A 26259-nucleotide genomic window follows, 5' to 3' on the forward strand; every position below is an offset into this window, starting at 1 on the left:
AGGTCCTCACAGTTTTTGTCCTTTATCGTGCCCATCCTTGCGTGAAATGTTCCCTTGATATCCCCAATTTTCCTGAAAAGATCTCTAGTCTTTCCTATTGATTGTTTTCCTCTATTTCTTTGCATTGTCCACTTAAGAAGGCTTTCTTATCTCTCCTTGATATTCTCTGGAACTCTGCATTCAGATGGCTGTATCTTTCCCTATCTCCCTTGCCTTTCACTTCTCTTCTCGTCTCAGCTATTTGTAAAGTCTCCTCAGACAATCACTTTGCCTTCTGCACTTCTTTACTTTCAGATGGCTTGGTCACTGCCTCCTGTACAATGTTGTGAACCTCCATCCCATAGTTATTCAGGCACTCTATCAGATCTAACCCCTTGAATTTATTCATCACCTCCACTGTATAATCATAAGGGATTTGATTTAGGTTATACCTGAATGGCCTAGCAGTTTTCCCTACTTTCATCAATTTAAACCTGAATTTTGCAATATTGAGCTCATGATCTGAGATACAATCAACTCTTGGTCTTGTTTCTTCTGACTGTATAGAGCTTCTCCATCTTCAACTGCAAACAATATAATCAACCTGATTTCAGTATTGAGCATCTAGCAATGTCCACATGTAGAGTCATCTCTTATGTTTCTGGAAGAGGGTGTTTGCTATGACCAGTGCATTCTCTTGGCAAAACTCTGTTAGCCTTTGTCCTGCTTCATTTTGTATTTCTAGGCCAAACTTGCCTGTTACTCCAGGTATCATGTGACTTCCTACTTTTGCATTCCAATCCTCTATAATGAAAAGGACACCTTTCTTATTGGTGGTAGTTCTAGAAGGTCTTGTAGGTCTTCATAGAACCAGTCAACTTCAGATTCTTCGGTAATAGTGGTTGGGGCATAGACTTGGAATGCTGTGATACTGAATGGTTTGCCTTGGAAACAAATCAAGATCAGTTTTTGAGTTTGCACCCAAGTACTGCATTTCAGACCCTTTTGTTGATGACGATGGCTACTCCACTTCTTCTAAGGGATTCTTGTCCACAGTAGTAGATATGATGGTCATCTGAATTAAATTCACCCACTCTCACCCATTTAAGTTCACTAATTCCTAAAATGTCAGTGTTCACTCTTGCCATCTCCTGCGTGACCACATCCAGTTTACCTTGATTCATGGACCTAACATTCCAGGTTCCTATGCAATATTGTTCTTTACACCACTGGACTTTACTTTCACCTCCAGACACATCTACAACTGTCATTTCCACTTTGGCCCAGCCTCTTCATTCTTTCTGGAGCTATTAGCAATTACCTCCACTCTTCCCCCGTAGTATAATGGACACTTTCTGAGCTGGAGGGCTCATCTTCCAGATCACCGCCATCATGGATCACAGCCTTGTTGTGGCGAAGGTGACTGTGTAACTCAATGAAGCTATGAGCCATGCTGTGCAGGGTCACTCAAGATGGACAGGTCATAGTGGAGAGTTCTGACAAAATGTGGTTCAATGGAGGAGGGAATGGCAAACCACCCCAGCATTCTTGCCATGAGAATCCCATGAACAGTATGAAAATTAAACTAGGTCTAAACTAAAAATATAACTTTACATTAAAGCGCCATTGTGAATTGACTGTAAAATCAAGACTTGAGAGTCATTGCTTAACCAGGGCATTTCCCAAATATCATCCCAAGATAGCTAACAAAGTCATTCTGACCTATGAATACTGGATTCCCAAGTACTTATAGAACAAAAGCAACAACCAGGCATGAAAACTAATCTTATGAATATTTAAGATATGGCTTCTTCCACCAGTCTCTCAATCGACACTGTTGTGGTTTTTCATGTCCATCTCTTTATGACCCCACGGACTGCAGCATGACAGGTTTCCCTGTCCATCACCATCTCTCAGAATCTGCTCAAACTCACGTCCACTGAGTAGGTGATGCCACCCAACTGTCTCATCCTCTGTTGTCCCCTTCTCCTCCTGCCTTCAACCTTTCCAAGCATCAAGGTCTTTTTCAACAATTCAGTTCCTCCCAGAAGGTGGCCAAAGTAATGGAGTATCAGCTTCAGCACCAGTCCTCCCAATGAATATTCAGGGTTGATTTCCTTTAGGATTGAATGGTTTGATATCCCTGCTGTCCAAGGGACTCTCAAGAGTCTTCTCCAGCACCAAAGTTAGAAGGCATCAATTCTTTGGCACTCAGCCTTCTTTATGGTCCAGCTCTCACATCCATACATGACTAATGGAAAAACCATAGCTTTGACTATACGGACCTTTGCTGGCAAAGTGATATCTCTGCTTTTCAATATGCTGTCTAGTTTTGTCATAGCTTTTCTTCCAAGGAGGAAGTGTCTTTTAATTTCATGGCTGCAGTCACCATCCACAGTGATTTTGGAATCCAAGAAAATAAAAGTCTGCCACTGTTTCCATTTTTTCTCTATTTATTTACTGTGAAGTGAAGGGACCGAATGTCATGATCCTCTTTTTATAAATATTGAGCTTAAGCTAGCTTTTTCACTCTCCTCTTTCACCTCCATCAAGAGGCTCTTTAGTTCCTCTTTGCTTTCTGCCATTAGGGTGGTACCATCTACATACCTGAGGTTATTGATTCTTCTCCCATCAATCTTAATTTCAGCTTGTGATTCATCCAGTCCAGCATTTCGCATGATGTACTCTGTATATAAGTTAAGTAAGCAGGGTGACGATATACACCCTCAATCTACATTGACTGAGTATATCTCTTACTTGAAAGGAACTTTGTTATATCGTGAGAGTATATAAAGCTAGTAAGACACAATCCTTGACCTTAAGGATTTTATAGACCAATGGAAAGACTAAGCTATCACAAAACATGATAAACGCAGAGGGAAAAAAACGCCATAACTTGTCACTGATAAAGCCCTCAATATCATTTGATTAGTATAAATATCAGATGAAGATGCTAACAAGTGCAAAAAAATCAATAATAAAAAGTTTCCATTAAAATGTCATCCTAGAATAATCTTCCACATTCTCTACAGAAGAATAAGAAGATCAAGGTGATCTAACTAGCCTTCTTCTTGCTAAGTCGCTTCAGTCGTGTCCAACTCTGTAGGGCCCCACAGACGGCAGCCCACCAGGCTCCCCCGTCCCTGGGATTCTCCAGGCAAGAACACTGGAGTGGGTTGCCATTTCCTTCTCCAATGCATGAAAGTGAAAAATGAAAGTGAAATCGTTCAGTCGTGTCCAACTCTTAGCGACCCCACAGACGGCAGCCCACCAGGCTTCTCCGTTCATGGGATTTTCCAGGCAAGAGTACTAAAGTGGGTTGCCATTGCCTTCCCCAGCCTTCTTCTTAGTACCTGTAAATTACTGATTTCTTCCATTTTACATGCTTTCTTTGTTTTTAAAGCAATCTTCTCCCTCTCTAAAAAAACAATGTTGAGGGGGAAACAAAAGAAAATCACAAATAACAACATGTCAGTCTGTTTACACTTAGAGATGCAAATTCCTCAAGAAACTGAGTGTAAAATTGCAAAGGGATTAAAATCAACACAGGTAACGCACATAAGCAAATCACTCTAAGAGTAAATTTAAGCAAAAAAATAATATCTTTGATCTTAGGGAGCTATGTAACCCACTAAGTTATGAAATTTATGACTGGAATTGTAAAAGAAGAAATACTTACCATGCCCAGGTTCATACTGGTTTATAGTCAATTGATCAGGTTTATGTTTAATGAATCCTTCCTTCAACCATTTCTCTAACATGCTCTCACAAATGTCAGGAAGACCTGAAATCAGTAATGATAAAAGTGAAACATATTAAAATATTTACTTTTCACGTTTAACCCAAGAATGAAAAAAATAGTCACTGTGATAAAAATCACACAGCTTTAATCTTTTAAAGTTATTTTATTAACTTTGTCAAATAAAATATACAAAATAATTTTGCAGACAACAATTTTGGTATTTTCTAAAGTAGCAATAAAATTTACTATATTATATGGAAACTAGCCTGACCAATTTATTATCTTAAATTATTAATTTATTTTAAATTTAATTATTTAAAATTATTTCTTTTTAAAAAACATGTTTTTCAAAGTAGAACTAAGTTACTTTTATTGGGGTCATAAATGTTATTTCATGAGGCAAAGGAAAATACACATAAATTGAATTCCAACAAAGACATCTACTTATATAGTAAAATCTTATTAATACCTTAGACTACTCATTAGAAAAAACTAGCAAAGAAGATGAAAAAGAATTCACAGAAAAGAAAATAAAAATGGCCAATCTCACTAGTAATCAGGTATAAAGTTAAAAGTGATATTTCACATGCAGCTAGGGGTAGGGGGAAAGGAAGTAAGCACTTTGTGAGAGAATGTTAGTATACTCTTTTAGGATGCAATCTGTCAGTGTCTGCTGACATTTTTAAGTGAGCATAACTTTGACAGAATTCTAATCTAGCAGTTTCATTTCTCTTGAGCAACTCTTTCTGAATGTTTAAAGAGTTATGTACAAAGATATTTACTTCAGCACAACTTGTAAAAGCCAAAAACTAGAAATAACCTAAATGTCTAGCAAAAGGAAACTAACTGAATAAGCTGTTACTGAATATTCAATAAAATTAAAACCTATATAAGATCCCTAACGTATACTGTGATAATGTGACAATATATTAATACGCAATTTATGACATACAATATACTACTACATGTTAACAACTATATTCTTAAACAGGCTGTTTGGATGTAAATTCACTTATAAAGATTGAAATAATATACACTAAACTGTTAACTGTATTACTTCTGAAGAGGTGTATGGGAGTAAGGATAGTGCTCAAGAGAAATTAAATTTAGCTTTATTTGTATGTATAACATTTTTAACACAAAACTACACTATTTAATCTAAATGACTTAAATTTAATCAACTGTTTTATATGTTAACATACAAATGACAAATGAAAAATAATCTCAACCATGATATCCTAATATTATATATTAATATTTTTTCCTGAACCAGCCCTTAATGTTTGCTAACAATTACTTACCCCCAGGTAACGCCTTATCTTTATCTACACTGTTGCTCTCATAGTGGAATTCATAGCCAAAATGCTTTACTCTTCTGTGTTTTAAGGATTTTTGAACTGTATGAAGAGAAGTAAACTATTAAGGAGAAAAAGAATTTCATTCCTTCATATATTTCAAAGTTAACTTTATGAGTAAGGATTAATTTAGTAATGGTAATTTTTGTTAACTGCTAAATTACTGTCTTCAGTAAAATTGAACATTCTACTTCACATCTGCTTTCTTTTAACTCTAAAATTGAAACAAACTTTTAAGGGTTTCACCCAACCAATCTGAAAGAGCTAGCTATGACTTTTCCAGTGGTCATGTATGGATGTGAGAGTTGGACTGTGAAGAAAGCTGATAGCTGAAGAATTGATGCTTTTGAACTGTGGTGCTGGAGAAGACTCTTGAGAGTCCCTTGGACTGCAGGGAGATCTAATCAGTCCATTCTAAAGGAGATCAGTCCTGGGTGTTCACTGGAAGGACTGATGCTAAAGCTGAAACTCCAATACTTTGGCCACCTCATGCAAAGAGTTGACTCACTGGAAAAGACTCTGATGCTGGGAGGGATTGGGGGCGGGAGGAGAAGGGGACGACAGAGAATGAGATAGCTGGATGGCATCACCGACTCGATGGACATGAGTTGGTGGTGATGGACAGGGAGGCCTGGCGTGCTGCGATTCATGGGGTCGCAAAGAGTCAGACACAACTGAACTGAACTGAATTGAATCATATACACTGCCGCTCACAAGATTGCTAATGATCCGGAAAAAGAGTAACTAATTTGTAAATTTCTCCAGGACGTTCTTACTACATTATAATCATATGGTACTGAACTGCTAATTCCTCACAGTAAAATTTGCCTTAGGGTAGAGAGAACCAAATAAGAGAATGTACTGTTGTCCCTGTGTATCATTGGGGAACTGGTTCCCTCAAGTGCCAAAATCCAAGGAGGATTAAGTCTCTTACATAAAATAGCGCAGTATTTGCATATAACCTAAACATATCTTCCTGGAGAAGGAAATGGCAACCCACTCCAGTGTTCTTGCCTGGAGAATCCCAGGGACTGGGGAGCCTGGTGCGCTGCCATCTATGAGTTCGCATAGAGTCGGACACGACTGAAGCGACTTAGCAGCAGCAGCAAACATATCTTTCACATCCTCCAGAATGCTTTAAATCATCTTTAGATTACTTACGATACCTAGTACAATGTATATGACATGTAAAACAGTTGCATATACAACATATATGTGTGTGTATATATATATATTATGAACTGCCAACATATTTTACCTTTTGGAACTTTCTAGAATTTTACTTCTTTTTCAAATTTTTTCAATCCAGAGTTGATTGAATTCATGCATACAGAACCCATGAATACAGACAACCAAACATATGTGAAACAGCTTATTAATGTTAGCTCTATAGTTCAGTTCAGTTCAGTTGCTCAGTCATGTCCAACTCTTTGCAACCCCATGGACTGCAGCACGTAAGATTTCCCTATCCATCACCAACTCCCGGAGCTTGCTCAAATTCATGTCCATCGCGTCAGTGATGCCATCCAACCATCTCATCCTCTGTCATCCCCTCCTCCCCCTGCCTTCAATCTTTCCCAGCATCACGGTCTTTTCCAATGAGTCAGTTCTTTGCATCAGGTGGCCAAAGTATTGGAGTTTCAGCTTCAGCATCAGTCCTTCCAGTGAATATTCAGGACTGGTATCCTTTAGGATTAACTGGTTTGATCTCCTGGCAGTCCAAGGAACTCTCAAGAGTCTTCTCCAACACCACAGTTCAAAAGCATCAATTCTTCGGCGCTCAGCTTTCTTTATAGTCCAAATCTCACACCCATACATGACTACTGGAAAAACCATAGCTTTGACAAGATAGACCTTTGTCAGTTCTACAAATGTTGGCTAATAAATATTCATAAATTTGGAGTTTTAAATTGATACCTATATATAAAAGCTACTTATTATTAATGCTCTTAAGAATTGTTAGTGTCACTTACCTAACAGTGGATCCAGAGCACTTTCAGTAATTTTGAGGAAACAGAATTTAATAAACCAAAGGAGAAGAAGATATTTTGCAGAAGCTTTTAAATATCAGATTTAAAGTTTTACTTACAATTTTGATTGTCTGTATCTTCTGTCCAGTTAACACTCTTCAAAAGCATTTTCTCATCCTCAGGAGAAATAATTTCTTCTATTACTTTGAGGCCTGGAGGTAAGGTTTGAAGCCCCAACTCTTTCCACTGTGCTGTGGGAAACAAAATTAAAAGTCAACATACAAAACTTAAAGTTCTCATAGAAAAATAATTCTGTTCAATTAGCCTTTTATCTGGAGAAGGCAATGGCAACCCACTCCAATACTCTTGCCTGGAAAATCCCACGGGCAGAGGAGCCTGGTAGGCTGCAGTCCATGGGGTTGTGAAGAGTCGAACATGACTGAGTGACTTCACTTTCACTTTTCACTTTCATGCATTGGAGAAGGAAATGGCAACCCACTCCAGTGTTCTTGCCTGGAGAAACCCAGGGACGGGGGAGCCTGGTGGGCTGCCGTCTATGGGGTCACACAGAGTCGGACACCACTGAAGCGATTTAGCAGCAGCAGCCTTTTATCAGTTCACAAAACCCCTGTGAAATGGAGTATTTCCCGCCGTATCAGTAGTAAACAAGGATGGCACAGTGATCAGCGATTTGGGACCTCCAAATATAATAAATGGCTGAGCCCAGAGGGTGCCCAATGCCTGCAATCCACCAGCTATCAGCTGCTAGCAATCCCTATAGTGAACGAGGAACTAAGGATGTAACAAAATCAAGAAACAGGATGCTGGCCGCAGATAGATGAGGTTTGTAGAAAGAAAGGATTTCAGCAAATAAGCCCCAGATACTTGCATCTTCCCAAACTTAGAAAAGCACTAAATTCTTTGAGATACCTGGTTTTCCTTAATTAACAATCTTTTATGTTCAGACTACCTGCCCCTCTTTGTTGCAAACTTTTATATAACCTGACTGTTTCCCCCACCTCCTCAAAGCAGAGCTTTGAGGGCTACTCGAGATGCTGCCTCCTGGGCTTGAAGTCCTAAGAATTCTCACTGAATAAAACAACTCTCTACTTTCAGGCTGTGACTAGTTTTTTTAGTTGACACTTGGCTGACAGACAAGGGAACCAGAGCAGATTCCTCTTCTTCACCTGGACGCTACAGAGATCTAGAGGCTTGTTTCCTTTGCCCATCAGCCTGCTCAGCCAGTCCAGACGAATCTGGGTGAGTCTCTCCTGGTTCTAGGATTTCCCATTATTGGCTGATGATCCTAAGTTTTATATAGTGGGGGAAAAAGTTATCCAGTTATCCTTGAAACTTGGTTTCAAGGTGTACCTGGCTGCTCAGTTTAGACACAGGGTTGGATACCCTCAGAGGACTAGGAAGATTCTGCTCCAGCAGGGAACCCTCAGTGTGAAGGCACTGGGAAAGCTCAGTTTGGATACTGAGTAGATAGCCTCAGTTGAGAGACTTTGCTCAGTTAAACACTGAGTAAGGTAGGACTGAATTATTAGGGATAAGACTGGCTTGTTGTTTTTCCTTGATTTGGTTTACCTTAACAGAGTGTGTCAAAATAAAATAAAAATCTTATGAGAACTTCTGAGCTCCAAAGGGACTCTTCCTTCCAGCCAGTAATGGCTTTCTCAGGTGACAGAAACTTGCAGGAGTGATAGAGGCAGACCTCTAGGTCTGTAGGTGCATGAGGCTGCACCTACAGGGAAACCCACTCACATAATTAACAATCTGCTCAACCAGGGACGTGCATGAGAACTGGCCGTTCCACAATCTGAGCACTTGGGGAAGTCTTATACTTCACTGGGATACCCAAGGCACATAAGAGGGGGCTGAAACAACTCTGAGGCAACACCAGAAGAGTAAACCTTCAAGCAGCACACGCTGGTCTGCCACATGATCCTCATTAGCAATTTTATCTTGACAAACTGACTTCAAAATGGGAAACAAAGGTTTCAAAATACAAGAAAAAGGAACGACAGAGTTCCAGTACCCTAGCTGGGCAAATGTATGTTACAAAACTTACAAGTGTTTACTTGATCGGAAATTGGAGAAAATCTCACCCTGGAAACTGAGGGGGCTCTTCACTGCAAAAACAGTTAAAAGTTAAAAGCTGGCTTGGTAAAACCTTAAACAAAGGGCTTTAGTTTCTTTATACAAGATGGTCACATCTCTTTTGCTTAAATTGTGAAATAGGCATGTTCCATTGGGGAATAATTCCCCTGCGTGGTATTAGAAGACAAGGCATATAGATTGTCACTAAGAACATACTAACTGAATGTACTAACCAGCAGTTACCTGAGCCACACAAATAAGCAAAAACTGGGAACTAACATGAAAGGGGTAATAAAAATAAAACTCGTGATTTTGCTTTGGTTTAACTCATAAACTCAGAATAGTATTTGCTGAAAGTTTTATACAAACTTTTAAAGGCATGATAAATTCTAAAATTATAGAACACAGAACTTTGTAAAATACATTTCAGTTCAGTTAAAATCTTGTCACTGATTTCAATAACTTTAGGTGACAAAACTGTTCTTCGTGAAGCTAGAACTGTCTTCGTGGAACTTTCTCTTCCAAATCTCTAAAACCAGAATGTGAATATAGGCCATGAGGACCTGAGAGACTGAGCCCAATTAACTCAAGCACTCAAAACCTAAAACAAAGGGGGAAAAATGGCAGTTTTAAAATTCAAACCACTGGAAATGCTCCCTTAGCCAAACTTACAGATAACAAGCCTTAGTCATCTGAGCAAGCAATCTTAATGTATTCTGTTTGTAAACTAGTAAGTTTATATTGTTATATGTGGCTCATATCTAAGCTTTTAGTAAAGCTATGAGATTTCTAAGTTTTCCTGTTTTTGTCTGTGTATACATTATACATATGAGATATCTCTACTTCTAGAAAGTACTATCAAAATTAAGTCTATAAAGAGTTCTACTTAATTTTAATAAAAAGCACTTACATTTAAAATGGCGAAGACAATTTCAGGTTCATGTGAACTGGGAAATATTCACTATTAGCTTGATATCTGATATTGATGTTTAAGATTGTTGATCTAATTAAGACATGTTAAGATTATTGCACCTAACCTAGGTTTAATAAATAAGACTTTACTAGATCTCTTGCAAGAAAAATAACTTGACATGAAATAACTTTAAAGTAAAAGTAAATAAAGTAAGAACTTTGGTAAAAAACTTTAAAGTAATTATATTTTAGAAATATCTACTTAAAATGATCTTTCCAGATATTTGGTAACTTAAAGTTCTAGAACTGTGTTAATTTAAGTGATGAAAGTTTATTAAATAGCTAAAAAGATACTGAGACATCAATTACTAAATAGAAAAACTAAAGGTAGTTGGAAATATTGTTGAAAATGTTTGGTATCACCTGAGATGTTCTCTATGAGAAAACAAATGTTTTTAAAAATTATCACTGGTGTTTATGCTCACCAATTTATAGAATGCTTCTTGATAACTCACCAGGTAAAGAATCTGCCTGCAATACAGGAGACCCTGGTTCAATTCCTGGGTTGGGAAGATCTGCTAGAGAAAGGATAGGCTACCCACTCCAGTGTTTTTGGGTTTCCCATCTGGCTCAGCTGGTAAAGAATCTGCCGGCAATGTGGGAGACCTGGGTTCAATCCCTGGGTTGGGAAGACCCCCTGGAGAAGGGAAAGGATACCCACTGCGGTATTCTGGCCTGGAGAATTCCATGGACTGTATAGTACATGGCGTCAAAAAGAGTCTGACACGACTGAGCCACTTTCACTTTCAATTTAAAGACAGTTCATAATTGCTTGTTAGCTTTACTAAAAATCAAGGCTTTAAGAGTTGAGGATTCTAATTTAGACATGTAGTTAAAGTGAATAAGAATAACACAGTAACATTTCAGTATACAATAAGAAGTAGAATATATGATTTCAGTAAAGAAGGTATGAGAAATGGAATTACATTTTATTCAAAAAAAAAGTATGAGCTGGTTAATTTTATTTGGATGGAAAATGAGACACAGGATGGATACAGAAAGTGATGAGAGATTGTGGAAACAAACCCTGAGGAAAAAGTTCTATACACAGTCAGGACTAACCAAATTTAGACTGAAGTTGTTGAGTAAATGGATTTTAAGTGAGCTAGTACAGGACTGGCATTTAATTTGTTAAAAGTGCTCATTTTATAATAGACTGTGTGAGTTTCTGCGCCCTTCAGTTCAATTCAGTTCATTTCAGTTCAGTCGCTCAGTCGTGTCCGACTCTTTGCGACCCCATGAATCACACAGCACACCAGGCCTCCCTGTTCATCACCAACTCCCGGAGTTCACTCAAACCCACCTCCATCAAGTCGGTGATGCCATCCAGCCATCTCATTCTCTGTCGTCCCCTTCTCCTCCTGCCCCCAATCCCTCCCAGCATCACAGTCTTTTCCAGTGAGTCAACTCTTCGCATGAGGTGGCCAAAGTATTGGCATCTGGTCCCATCACTTCATGGGAAATAGATGGGGGAACAGTGGAAACAGTGTCAGACTTTATTTTTGGAGGCTCCAAAATCACTGCAGATGCTGATTGCAGCCATGAAATTAAAAGACGCTTACTCCTTTGAAGGAAAGTTATGACCAACCTAGACAGCATATTAAAAAGCAGAGACATTACTTTGCCAACAAAGGTCCGTCTAGTCAAGGCTATAGTTTTTCCCGTGGTCATGTATGGATGTGAGAGTTGGACTGTGAAGAAAGCTGATCGCCGAAGAATTGATGCTTTTGAACCATGGTGTTGGAGAAGACTCTTGAGAGTCCCTTGGACTGCAAGGAGATCCAACCAGTCCATTCTAAAGGAGAACAGTCCTGGGTGTTCATTGGAAGGACTGATGCTAAAACTTAATGATCTATATTTACTTTCTTTTAATACCTTTTGTGACTTTGGTTAAATGAATACGTATCGTTTCAGTGACCTATGATCCTGTTGTGCTTTAAAACCTTTGTGATATTTCTAACAAACTTCCCAAATATCAAAATCTAACTAAAGCTCTTTTAGTCTCCAGCTAACTCTGGGATGGATGCTTTGAAGAAGCATCTTTGAGACATCTCAGAGATGAATATTAAACTAAGTCTATTTGGTATTTTTATCTTCCCGACCCAGGGATTGAACCCAGGTCTCCCACATTTTACACAGATTCTTTACTATCTGAGCTACCAGAGAAGCCCCAACTCAAAAACATTGTCAAGTGATTGAAGGTGAACTTCAGGTTGTAATGTATGGATAAATATCATTAATACAGATATTCCAAAATTTATATGACATCCCTAACATCTGGTATGTCCTGATATAATGTTATCAGTCATAATTGTTATATGTTGCAGAAATATCCAAGTTTCCTAATTACATTGTACTCAACTCTATAACCATGCTATTTTAAGTTTTGTCCTTTACAGACTATCATAATTTTACACTGCTTTTACACAATAAAGATTTTCAAGAAGACATAGAAAGAACTTTTAAACAAATGTGTTTCCGATAGACTTAATGCTACTAAACTGCATAACAAATTACAAACTGTAATGGAAAACCTGCTTACTTCATGCAGATTAAAAGGAATCAATTACATGTGACTAAATGAACTGATAAATGTGATTTATAACTTTGACTTCAGAACATACTAACTTCAATCTGTTTTCCAGTAAACTTTTTTTAAATGCTGTGACCTACAACAAGTTGATAAAGAATGCCTTTGTAAACAATGATAAAACATTTACATTTTTCTCTCTGCCTGATGCTGCTACTAAGAAGCTTCAGTTGTGTCCAACTCTGTGCGACCCTATAGATGGCAGCCCACCAGGTTCCCCCGTCCCTGGGATTCTCCAGGCAAGAACACTGGAGTGGGTTGCCATTTCCTTCTCCAATGCATGAAAGTGAAAAGTGAAAAGTGAAGACACTTAGTCGACCCTGCCAAGATTTGGCTTCTCCAGCTGGCCTTCCTATGGACTTGATGGTTATTGCAACTTGATTACAACTAGCTATACTAATAATTTGTTCTTTAACTTGTTCTCTGTTTCCAGATTGTTTATACCTTTATCTCTCTGCTACACCATGACTTTGTCAATGTTACTAGCTACATTACTTATAAGATTTTTGTCTCTTACAGTATGTAACCAGGCATCCAACAAATGTAATGATGATTACATAACTTCAAGCAACTGGTCAAAAATGTAGTTCTATATGCCATCAGTAATTGTGATAGTGTGATTCTAGGTGTGGGAGGAAGCAGGCAAAGGAAATATCTCGTGGATCCTAATAGGTTAGAAGATAGAGGATCCACAGAATCTTTTATTATCTGTCAATGAGTCTAATCTGGAAATTACCAGAAGTGACGTATCAACAAGAAAGAACTTTGGTCCAATCTGGGATGATCTGCCAAGTACCATGAGACAAAAAATGGTCATGAAATGTCTCTCAAATATTGGTCAAATTTCCGACCACGGGCAGGGACTGTGAAATGGAGTATTTCCTGCCATATCAGTAATCAAGGATGTAACAACCATCAGTGATTTCACGCCTCTAAACAAACTGCTGAGCCCAGAGGGCACCCAAAAGAGAGGACAATGCCTTCAATCCAACAGCTGTCAGCTGTCACCACTCCCTATGGTGAATGAAGAACTAAGGATATAATAAAATCAAGAAACAGGGGGTGGTCCCAAGATGGCAGAGGAACAGGATGGGTAGATCACTTTCTCCCCCACAAATTCATCAAAAGATCATTTGAATATGGAGAAACTTCCACAAAACAACTTCTGAACACTAGCAAAGGACACCAGATACCCATAAAGGTAGCCCAATGTCTTCAAAAGGAGGTAGGACAAAAGATAAAAGATGAAAACAGAGACAAAAGATTTAGAGATGGAGGCCTGTCCCAGGGAGGGAGTCGTGAAGGAGGAAAAGCTTCCACACAATAGGAAACACTCTCACAGGCATGTCAGTGGGGAGCTGTGGAGTCTCAGCCAGCAGCATAACTGAAAAAAAAAAAAAAAAAAAAAACACAGAATACATGCCTAACTACAACTACCAGCGGAGAAGTGGCTCAGATCCTCGCATCTGCCACCAGCGAGTGGGGGCTGGACAGGAAGGCACAGGCTGTATCATCGGTCCTTAGGATAGATACCAGGCTTGGATGACCTGCCAACAATCTGAGTAGGCTAATATGACGTAGCAACCCAAACTATGGGCTCGCCAGAGAGATGGAAAAAAACAAAAACAAAAAACGGGCATCTCCTACAAAAGGCTCTAATAACACGTGGTAACCTGGCGCACTCACAGGACAGAAGACTGCATCTGTATCCTAGCAATTACCAAAGGAGAGGAAGCAGGCTGCTATTCAGGGCGCTCCCTCCCCGAAGGCAGAGATGCAGGTGTGTGACAGCCAGAGGTGCAAGGCAAGGGGCCGCTGCAAGCTGTAAACAGGCAGCCGGCTAACCATGTCTTCCTGGGATCCTGCAAGGTTCACATCCGCCAGGAGTGTCTCAACCTGAGATCAGCTTCCCAGAGGAGACACACGGGACACCTGGGACTAGGCCCTTGTGGCACACACAGGAAACCGAGCAACAGGGACCAGGGAGGTGGATAAGATGTATGGCCCACCTGGGACAGTGGGTTCGCCAAGCACTGGTCGCCTGAGCAGCTTGGACCTGGGATAAGCACTAAACACACAGCCCATCCGGGCCTGTGCCCTTGTGGGGCACCCAAGAACCTGAGAGGCTTAGACTTGGGAAGTGCACGAAACACAGGGTCCACTTGGGACAGGACCCTCACGGAGCACCCTGGAGCCTGAGCGATGTGGACCCGGAAAGTACACATCGCCTTGGGCTGTGGCAAACGCAGGGTGGTCCATCCAATGCAAGCATTGCCCACACACGCCAGCGGTATTTGTATGCAATGTTCCTCCCTCTCCACAGCACAACTGAACAAGTGAGCCCGAATAAGTGGCCATCTTCACCCCCTCATGTCAGGGGAGAAATTAAGACACTGAAGAGACTTGCAAACAGAGGAAGACAAAATAAACAAAGAAGGGGTAGCCACCCTGGAAGTGACAGGTGCAACAAATTAAAACCCTGAAGTTAATGCTGATACTGTGCATTTGAGGGGCAGCTATAGACCATGAGAACAAGTACAAGCCAGAACAAGGGACAATCTGACACAGAACTGACCCCACATTGCCCACAACAGCTCCATAGAAATCCCTACATATATTTTTACTATTATCACTTTTCAATTTTTGAAAATTTGAATTCTTTATTACTCCTTTAACTTTCATTTTTATAGCCTACTGTCACCTTTCTGAAAAAAAAAAAGAAACTATTTTTTAAAAAACAAATTCCATACATACCTTTTTAATTTTTGTGATCAATTTTGTTTTTTCTATATTGGATCTTTGAGAGTTTAACCTCTAGTCTAAGTTTTTAATCTTTAAGAATCTAATCTTCAATATCCATTTTCACTTAGGGATTTGATCACAATGCAGTAACATTAGATAATAACTACAGGAAAAAAAACTATAAAAAACACAAACATAAGGAAGCTAAACAACATACTTCTGAATAACCAACAGATCATGGAAGAAGTCAAAAAGGAAATCAAAATATGCATAGAAACAAATGATAATGAAAACACAACAATCCAAAACCTATGGGATTCAGTAAAAGCAGTGCTAAGAGGGAGGTTCACAGCAATACAAGCCTACCTCAAGAAACAAAAGAAACATCAAATAAACAACCTAACTTTACACATAAGCAATTAGAAAAGAACAACAACAAAAAAAAAAAAAAACAAAGTTAATAGAAGGAAAGAAATCATAAAAATCAGAGCAGAAATAAATGAAAAAGAAATGAAGTGGATTATAGCAAAGATAAACAAAACTAAAAGCTGGTTCTTTGAGAAGATAAACAAAACAGACAAACCGTTAGCCAGACTCATCAACGAAAAAAGGAAGAATCAAATCAACAAAATTAGAAATAAAAATGGAGATATGACATCAGATAACACAGAAATACAAGCAATCATAAGGAGACTACCATGAGCAACTATATGTGAATAAAATGGACAACTTGGAAGAAATGGACAAATTCTTAGAAAAGTATAACCTTCCAAAACTGAACCAGGAAGTGATAGAAAATCTGAACAGACTGATTACAAGCACGGAAATAGAAACTGTAATAAAAAATCTTACAACAAACAAAAGCCCAGGACCAGATGGCTTCACAGGTGAATTCTACCAGAATATTGCAGAGGAAGGTAAACTCCCAAACTCATTCTATGAGGCCACCATCACCCTAATACCAAAACCAGACAAAGATGCCACATACACACACAAAAAAAAACTACAAGCCAATATCACTGATGAACACAGATGCAAAATCCTAAACAAAACTCTAACAAACAAAATCCACCAACATATTAAAAAGATCATACATCATGACCAAGTGGGCTTTGTTCCAGGGATGCAAGGATTCTTCAGTATTCACAAATCAATCAATGTGATACACCACATTAACAAAATGAAACATAAAAACCATATGATTATTTCAATAGACACAGAGAAATCCATTTATGATTAAAAAAAAAAAAAAACTCTTCAGAAAGCAGGAATAGAAGGAACATACCTCAACATAATGAAAGCCACATTCAACAAACCACAGTGAACATTATCCTTAATGGTGAAAAACTGAAAGGATTTTCTCTAAAATGAGGACAAAAGGGTGCCAACTCTCACAACTACTTCTCAACATAGTTTTGGGAGGCCTAGCCACAGCAATCAGAGAAGAAGAAATAAAAGGAATCCAAATTGGAAAAGAAGTAAAACTCTCACTGTTTGCAGATGACACGATCCTCTATATAGAAAACCCTAAACATACCACCAGAAAATTACTAGAGCTAATCAATGAATATAGTAAAGTTGCAGGATATAAAATTAATACACAGAAATCACTTGCATTCCTATACACTAACAATGAAAAAACAGAAAGAAAAATTAAGGAAACAATCCCATTCACCATTGCAGTGAAAAGAATAAAATACTTAGGAATAAATTTACCTAAAGAAACAAAAGACCTATATATAGAAAACTATAAAAAAAAGATGAAAGAAATCAAAGATGACACAAATAGACGGAGAAATATACCATGTTTGTGGATTGGAAGAATCAATATAGTGAAAATGAGTACACTATCCAAAGCAATCTATAGATTCAATGCAATTCCTATAAAGCTACCAATGGTATTTTCAACAGAACCAGAACAAATAATTTCACAATTTGTATAGAAACACAAAAAACCTGGAATAGCCAAAGCAATCTTGAGAAAGAAGGATGGAACTGGAGGAATCAACCTGCCTGAATTCAGACTATATTACAAAGCTATAGTCATCAACACAGTATGGTATTGGCACAAACACAGAAATACAGATCAATGGAACAAAATAGAAAGCCCAGAGATACATCCATGCACCTCTGGACACCTTATATTTTTGACACAGTAAGCAAAAACATACAATTGAGAAAAGACAGTCTCTCTAGCAAGTGGTGCTGGGAAAACTGGTCACCCATGTGTAAAAGAATGAAACTAGAACGCTTTCTAACACCATACACAAAAATAACTTCAAAATGTATTAAAGATCTAACTGTAACACCAGAAACTATAAAACTTTTAGAGGAAAATATAGACAGAACACTTAAACCACAGGAAAATCCTCTATGACTCACCTCCCAGCATAATGGAAATAAAAACAAAAATAAACAAATGGTTTAAACTTAAAAGCTTTTGCAAATGAAGGAAACTATAAGCAATATGAAAAGGCAGCCTTCATAATAAAAGAAAATAACAGCAAATGAAACAACTGACAAAGAATTAATCTCCAAAATACATAAGCAGCCTATGCAACTCAATACCAGAAAAACAAATAACCCAACCAAAAAATGGTCAAAGAACCAAACAGACACTTCTCCAAAGAAGACATACAGATGGCTAATAAACACATGAAAAGATGCTCAACATCACTCATTATCAGAGAAATGCAAATCAAAACTTTGATGAGGTATGATCTCATGTCAGTCAGAATGGCCACCATCAAAATGTCTGCAAACAATAAATGTTGGAGAAGGTGTGGAGTAAAGAGAACCCTCTTACACTGTTAGTGGGAATGCACAGTGGTACAGCCACTATGGAGAACCATATGGAGATTCCTTTTAAAACCAGAAATAGAACTATCATACAACCCAGCAATCCCACTGCTGGGCATACACACCAAAGAAACCAGAATTGAAAGAGATACAGGTACCCCAATGTTCACTGCAGCAATGTTTACAATAGGTAGGAAATGAAAGCAACCAAGGTGTCCATTGGCAGATGCATGGTTAAGGAAGTGGCACATATACACAATGGAATTTACTCTGAGTCAGTTCTAATGAGGTGGATAAACTGGAATCTATCATACAGAGTGAAGTAAGTGAGAAGGAGAAACACCAATACAGTATAGTAACATTTATATATGGAATTTACAAAGATGGTAATGACGATCCTACATGCAAGGCAGCAAAAGAGACACAGACGTAAAGAACAGACTTTTGGACTTTGTGGGAGAAGGTGAAAGTGGGATAATTTGAGAGAATAGCATTGAAACATGTATGTTACCATATGTAAAAAAGATGACCAGTGCAAGTTTGATGCATGGAGCAGGGCACCCGAAGTCAGTGCTCTGGGACAACCCAGAGGGATGGGGTGGGGAGTTCAGGATCAGCAGACACATGTGTACTTGTGGCTGACTCATGTAAATGTATAGCAAAAACCATTACAATACTGTAAAGTAATTATCCTTCAATTAAAATAAAATAGTTAATTTTTTTTTAAAGTCAAGAAACAGGATTATGGCCCCACACAGGTGAGGTACACATGGAAGAAATTATCAGTATACCCAGACGCTTGCATCTTTCTAAACTTGGAAAAGTGTTAAATTCCTTAACTTGAAAGATATATGATTTTCCCTAATTAACAGTAATCTTTGACAATCAGACTACCTGCCCCACTGTACTGCAAACTTCTACATAACTTGACTGCTTCCCACACTGCCTCAAAGCAGTTTCTCAGGACTACTTGAGATGCTATCTCTTGGGCTTGAAGTCCTAAACATTCCCACCAAATAAAACATAACTCTCAATTTCTAGGTTGTGACTGTTTTTTTTTTTTTTTAGTCAACACTCTAAGCCTCATTTTTAGAAACAATAATGTTGAAAGGCATACAACATATCAGTATGTGTGCTGCCAAAGGGAGCCCAGCACACAACATATTAAAAATACAAAAACTAAGGCTAAGATAAAAATCATGGTACATTTTATCCACTGCAATTATCAATAGCAAATATAACAGTATTTACTTAAGTATTTTGTTTGAACATGATCAGGCCACTTTTTAAATCTAAGAAAGAAGGTTTCTCATATCTACAGTATGCCCCTCCATAAACAAACCAGATTCTAAATAATTAATATAAAATTTAAATATTCATTATTGCTTCTATGGTCAAGTGTCAGGGAACATTTAACAGGAGGATTCCTGAATGCTGTTTTCTATTTCTCAAGGATTCTCTGTTCCTTATCAGTTCCTATTCCAAGAACAAGTAGAGCTGCACATTTCAGGACTGAGGTCATAGGATGAGACATGCAGTGGCTCTTTTCAGAGCCAGCGACCTTGTATGTATTAGACTATCCATATCGTGGCTATTGATAAAATTTCACCCTGTGTAATAGCTGAGTAATCATCTTACTAAAGATATATAAGCCTGCATTTCTGCTAATAAAGCACCCTTGCTCCATCAGAGTTTGGGTCCCCGTGTCTTTCTTTCTTTGTTTCTTTCTCTCTGTATATATATATCTCTCTCTCTCTCTCTCACTTTCTTATCATCGACTCCAGACCACCAGGTTCTGGTCCATTAAAGGATCGCAAGTCAAGTAATAGAAAAATGTGAAATAACAGTATGGGGGTTTCTCAAAAATCTAGATTTGCTATATGACCCAGCAATTCCACTCCTGGGCATACAGCTGTACAAAACTATAATTCAAAAAGATACACACACACCAGTGTTCCCAGTAGCACTATTTACAACAGCTAAGATACAGAAGAAACATAAATGCCCATCGACAGATGAATGGATAAAGAAGATGTATGTATACACACACACACACACACACACACACATATATATATAAAGGACTACTACTCAGCCATGAAAAATGAAAGAATGCCATCTGTAGCAACATGGATCAACACAGAGATTATCATACTAAGGTAAGTGAGAAAGAGAGAGACAAATAACATATGATATCACTTATATGTGGAATCTAAAATATGACACATATGATCTTATTTACAAAATAGAAACAGACTTACAGATATAGACAGCAGATTTGTGGTTGCTTGCCAAGGGCAGGGAAGTAGGAGAAGCATGGTTTGTGAGTTTGGGGTTAGCAGATGCAAGCTACTGCGTATAAAATGGATAATCAACAAGGTCCTACTGTGTAGCACAGAAAACTATATTCAATATCCCATAATAAACCATAGTGTAAAATGTATCACATATATATATAACTGAATCACCTCGCTATATACCAGAAACTAACACAACATTGTAAGTCAACTATACTTCAATTTAAAAAAAAAGAAAACCTCTGGATCTAACACAGGATTTCAAATAAAAACCATTCCAAAATTCATTTCATGTAATTTCTTACATTGTTCAACATGCTGGAGGAAAACCCAATGATGATATTCTTTGATTAAGATTTATTCTTAAACCATATAATTTTTAAAAACTGACCACAAAAACAAAATATGAAAACAATCTGCTTCGCAAAATCTGAAAGCTTAAGTCAGATTTAAAATTAAATACATATAGACACTGAGAATTATAACTTATAAAACATATCTTTAAAGGAGTTATTTAAAGTTTCCTTTGAGTCTTATTTTAAAAACATAATTTTGACATATACTCACTTACTTACCCACAGCATATCTAGACAAAACTGTTTAACTGCCTATACAGGTAGCAAATGAATATAATAGCAGATCAGATGTCTAAACATCAAAGTTCATCTCAATATATCTCATTTCCATGGGTCAGTGGTAAAAAGATGGAATAACCCCTACAGCAATTTTGTAAATCAGTCTGTCAAACTTTTCTTTAAATTTGTTAACTGAATTTATTTAAACAAAATCAAATTTTAAAGTCCACAGAATCATGCTGGACAACACAGATATAAAATATGAACATATTTCTACCAACACAGCAAGTTCAACTGACTATCACCACTATAAAGCTTCAGGCATCTTTGGTGGCTAAAGCTGTTCCTCCATAATCGTGAACCTTGGCACACAATCATTTGAATCACAATTAATTCCTAAGTGATTAATTGAAATTTTCTAGGTAGACTATAAAATAAATCTGAACCCTTAACAATAAATACTGAAAAACACAATTAGACAGCAGGGATCCAAAATAAATAACATATATAATAAAAATATTGTTAGCTTGGTGGGACCAGTTCCTCAGAAATAATAAGCTGTATCTAAATCATCTCCCTTCAACTACTAGTCCCATGCCTGTGCAATACTAGGCACTTAAAGAATGTTAAAAAAAAAAAAAAATGGGGGGTTGCTTAACCCCAAAATGGGATGTCCTATTCTGTTTCACAATAACTGAAACTTTCGACTTAGATATGAAAGAAAACTCTCACAAAAGCAAAAACCATTTTAAAAAAGATACCTGTATGATATACCTTTTTCCACAAAATTCAAGTACAGGATGATCTTTTGTCCTAAATCATCCACTATTTCTTTGCCATTGAGAGTATCATAGGCTTTCTTGGATTCTTCTACAGTTTTGTATCTTACACATGAGTAAGGTTTATTAGGTGGCATTAAGAGAGCATCCACCAATCCACATTTCTCTAAAACCGGAAGCAGTTGGTTCCTACTCACTTGATTACCCAAACCACCATTGGCAACAATCAGACTCTAAAAAGACAAAAAAAGAAAGTAACATGAGCAGTTGATATCAACCTGTTATTTTTAAACATTTTAAAATAAAATATTGTAAATGATACTGATTTTTAAATAGCCTTTTAGTGACCATAAACACAAATTAAAAGATAACTTTCACTGCTCATAAATTTAACATAATGAAACAGAAAGAAGAGGTAGAGGGAAGAAACAAGGATTTACATAAATTGTGCTTTTTGGCTAGACACTGTGCTATATATTTTTATACTCAATCTTCATTAAAACAATCCTCACAACAATCCTGTGTGTGCTCAGTCACGTCCAACTCTTTGTGGCCCCACAGACTGTAGCCCACCAAGCTCTTCTGTCCATGGAGTTTTCCAGGCAAGAATATTGGAGCAGTTTGCCATTTCCTACTCCAGGGGATCTTCCCAACCAAGGGATTGAACCTGCATCCCTGCAACTCCTTCACTGGCAGGTAGAATCATCACTAGCACAACCCGAGAAGCCCTCACAATAATCCTACAAAGTGGGTAATATTAGCCCCACTTCATATGGAAAGAAACTAAAAATCAGAAAATGAGAGTAAAGTAGTAAATCAGTTGGGGTTGAGTTTCAAATTTACTTCTGTCAGTTTCCAGAATCTATACTTTTTGATATAACCATTATACAATGTTTACAAAAAACTAAAGGTAAAGGTACTGGCTCAAAGAAAAAAAAATTACAAGTTCTATTGAATATGAAATAGAAAAAGTTTCCTGTATCTGGATTATCCAGTCATTTTGCAATTAAATTTTTTTCCTTTGAAAATATCATGCTTACTTCCTTGTTATCTGCAATCCTGTTCAACTTTACTCAAGGAATTTGGTGGGGAAGAGGTCTCCTATTTTTATCCTGATGCTTGAAGCCTTATAGTCTCTGTACTTAAAAACATTCTCCACCATGTTAAGATCTTTAAATTCTGAAGCATAACAAAAGTAAACAACTAATGGCCTACCCACATCAGTTTCATCATTTACATCAGATATTGGCAAAGCTTTTCTGAAAAATGCCACAGAGTAAATATTCTAGGTTTCATAGATCACATAAGGTTCTGTCACATAGACCCATTAATTATTTTTTGTTGTTGTTCAGTCGTCCAGTTGTGTCCAACTCTTTGCAACCCCAGGGACTGCAGCATGCCAGGTCTCCCTGTCCCTCATCATCTCCTGGAGTTTACCCAGGTTCATGTCCATTGCATCGGTGATGCCATCCAGCCATCTTATTCTCTGACATCCTCTTCTTTTGCCCTCAATCTTTTCACAGCATCAGGGACTTTTCTAATGAGCTGGCTGTTTGCATCAGTTGACCAAAATACTGGAGCTTCAGCTTCAGCATCAGTTCTTCCAAAGTGTATTCAGGTTGATTTCCCTTAAGATTAACTGGTTTGATCTCCTTGCTGTCCAAGGGACTTTCAGGAGTCTTCTCCAGCACCACAGTTCAAAGGCATCAATTCTCTGATGTTCTGCCTTCTTTACAGTCCAGCTCTCACAACCGTGCATGACCACTGGGGAGACCACAGCCTTGACTATACAGACCTTTTGTCGGCAGAGTAATGTGTCTGCTTTTCAACACACTGTCTAGGTTTGTCCTAGTTTTCCTGCCAAGAAGCAATCATCTTCTGATTTCACGGCTGCAGTCACCATCTGCAGTGATTTTAGAGCCCAAGAGAAGGAAATCTGTCACTACCTCCATGTTTTCCCCTTCTATTTGCCATGTAGTAATAGGGCAGGATGTCATGATCTTAGTTTTATTAATATTTAGTTTTAAGCTAGCTATTTCACTCTCCTCCTTCACCCTCATCAAGAGGTTGATCAAGAGGTTCTTTAGTTCCTCTTCACTTTTTGCCATTAGAGTGGTATCATCCACATAACTGAGATTGTTGATGTTTCTCCTGCCTATCTTGATTCCAGTTTATAATTCATCCAGCCTGGCATTTCTCATAATGTGCTCGGCATACAGGTTAAATAAACAGGGTGACAGCAGGTAGCCCTGTTATACTCCTTTCTTAATTCTGAACCAATCAGTTGTTCTGTACAGGGTTCTAACTGTTGCTTCATGACCTGCAGAAAGGTTTCTGAGGAGACAGGTTAGATGGGTCTGGTATTTCCATCTCTTTGAGAGCTTTCCACAATTTGTTATGATCCACACAGTCAAAGGCTTTAGTGTAGTTGATGAAACAGAGATAGATGTTTTTATGGAATTCCCTTGCTTTCTCTATGATCAGGCAAATGTTGGCAATTTGATCTCTGGTTACTCTGCCCTTTCTAAACCCAGCTTGGACATCTGGAAGTTCTCGGTTTGCGTGTTGCTAAAGCCCAGTGTGCAAGATTTTAAGCGTGACCTTACTAGCATGGGAGATGAGTGCAATTGTCTGATGGTTTGAACATTCTTTAGTACTACCCTTCTTGGGGACTGGAATGAGGAGTGACCTTTTCCAGTCCTGTGGCCACTGCTGGGTCTTCCAGATTTGCTGATATATTGAGTGAAGCACTTTGATAGCATCATCCTTTGGGGTTTTGAACAGCTACTAGAATTCCATCACATCCACTAGCTTTCTTAACAGCAGTGCTTCCTAAGTAAGGCCCACTTGACTTCACAAACCAGAATATCTGACTCTGGGCTCCGGGTAACTGACCACACTATCATACTTATTCAGTTCATCAAGATCTTTTTTGTACAGTTCTTCCGTGTACTCTTTCCATCTCTTCTTGATCTCTTCAGCATCTACTAAGTCTCTATTTAGTTATAACTTTTTAACAACCCTTAAAATGTAAAACTCATTCTTAGCCAACAAGTCAGATTTGACCTGAAGACAGTAGTCCACCAACACTTGATTTATATGAAGCAGGAGTTTAGAACATAAAGTATCACTTTCATATGTATAAAAAGAGAAGGTTCATATCTAGAACCTTGGTTTCAGTTCAGTTCAGTTCAGTTCAGTTCAGTCGCTCAGTCGTGTCCGACTCTCCGCGACCCCATGAATCACATCACGCCAGGCCTCCCTATCACCAACTCCCGGAGTTCACTCAAACTCATGTCCACAGAGTCGGTGATGCCATCCAGCCATCTCATTCTCCGTCGTCCCCTTCTCCTCCCGCCCCCAATCTTTCCCAGCATCAGAGTCTTTTCCAGTGAGTCAACTCATCACATGAGGTGGCCAAAGTATTGCAGTTTCAGCTTTAGCATCAGTCCCTCCAATGAACACCCAGGATCGCCCTCCTTTAGAATGGACTGGTTGGATCTCCTTGCAGTCCAAGGGACTCTCAAGAGTCTTCTCCAGAACCACAGTTCAAAAGCATCGATTCTTCGGCGATCAGCTTTCTTCACAGTCCAACTCTCACATCCATACATGACCACGGGAAAAACCATTGCCTTGACTAGACGGACCTTGGTTGGCAAAGTAATGTCTCTGCTTTTTAATATACTATCAAGGTTGGTCATAACTTTCCTTCCAAGGAGCAAGCGTCTTTTAATTTCATGGCTGTAATCAGCATCTGCAGTGATTTTGGAGCCCAAAAAAATAAAGTCTGACACTGTTTCCACTGTTTTTCCATCTATTTCCCATGAAGTGATGGGACCAGATGCCATGATCTTTGTTTTCTGAATGTTGAGCTTCAAGCCAACCTCTTCACTCTCCTCTTTTACTTTCATCAAGAGGCTTTTGAGTTCCTCTTCACTTTCTGCCATAACGGTGGTGTCATCTGCATATCTGAGGTTATTGATATTTCTCCCAGCAATCTTGATTCCAGCTTGTGCTTCTTCCAGCCCAGCGTTCCTCATGATGTACTCTGCATATAAGTTAAATAAGCAAGGTGACAATATACAACCTTGACGTACACCTTTTCCTATTTGGAACCAGTCTGTTGTTCCATGTCCAGTTCTGACTGTTGCTTCCTGACCTGCATACAGGTTTCTCAAGAGGCAGGTCAGGTGGTCTGGGATTCCCATCTCTTTCAGAATGCTCCACAGTTTATTGTGATCGACACAGTCAAAGGCTTTGGGTTTTAAAAGAATGTAAAAGAAATTATTATCAAATTGGATAATAAGTAAAGCTCTGCTCTGTTATGGGGCAGTCAATAGTTTATATGTACGGTGG

At 38.3% G+C, this 26259-nt stretch overlaps 1 protein-coding gene across 1 annotated transcript in view; it reads right to left on the reverse strand.

The window, feature by feature from the left end:
* Positions 1-26259, reverse strand: part of ALKBH8 (alkB homolog 8, tRNA methyltransferase) — a 130989-nt gene that overhangs the window by 91878 nt on the left and 12852 nt on the right. Inside the window, exons 3-6 of the mRNA XM_055422944.2 lie at positions 21899-22136; positions 7166-7297; positions 5023-5118; positions 3659-3763 (exon numbers count right to left, since the gene is read on the reverse strand). Of these exons, the coding sequence (XP_055278919.2) occupies positions 3659-3763; positions 5023-5118; positions 7166-7297; positions 21899-22136 (571 nt within the window). The remainder of the gene's footprint in view (positions 1-3658; positions 3764-5022; positions 5119-7165; positions 7298-21898; positions 22137-26259) is intronic.

The sequence above is a fragment of the Moschus berezovskii genome, chromosome 14, assembly GCF_049115385.1.
Source record: "Moschus berezovskii isolate FMDL1 chromosome 14, NW_MosBer_1.0, whole genome shotgun sequence".
NCBI lineage: Eukaryota > Metazoa > Chordata > Mammalia > Artiodactyla > Moschidae > Moschus > Moschus berezovskii.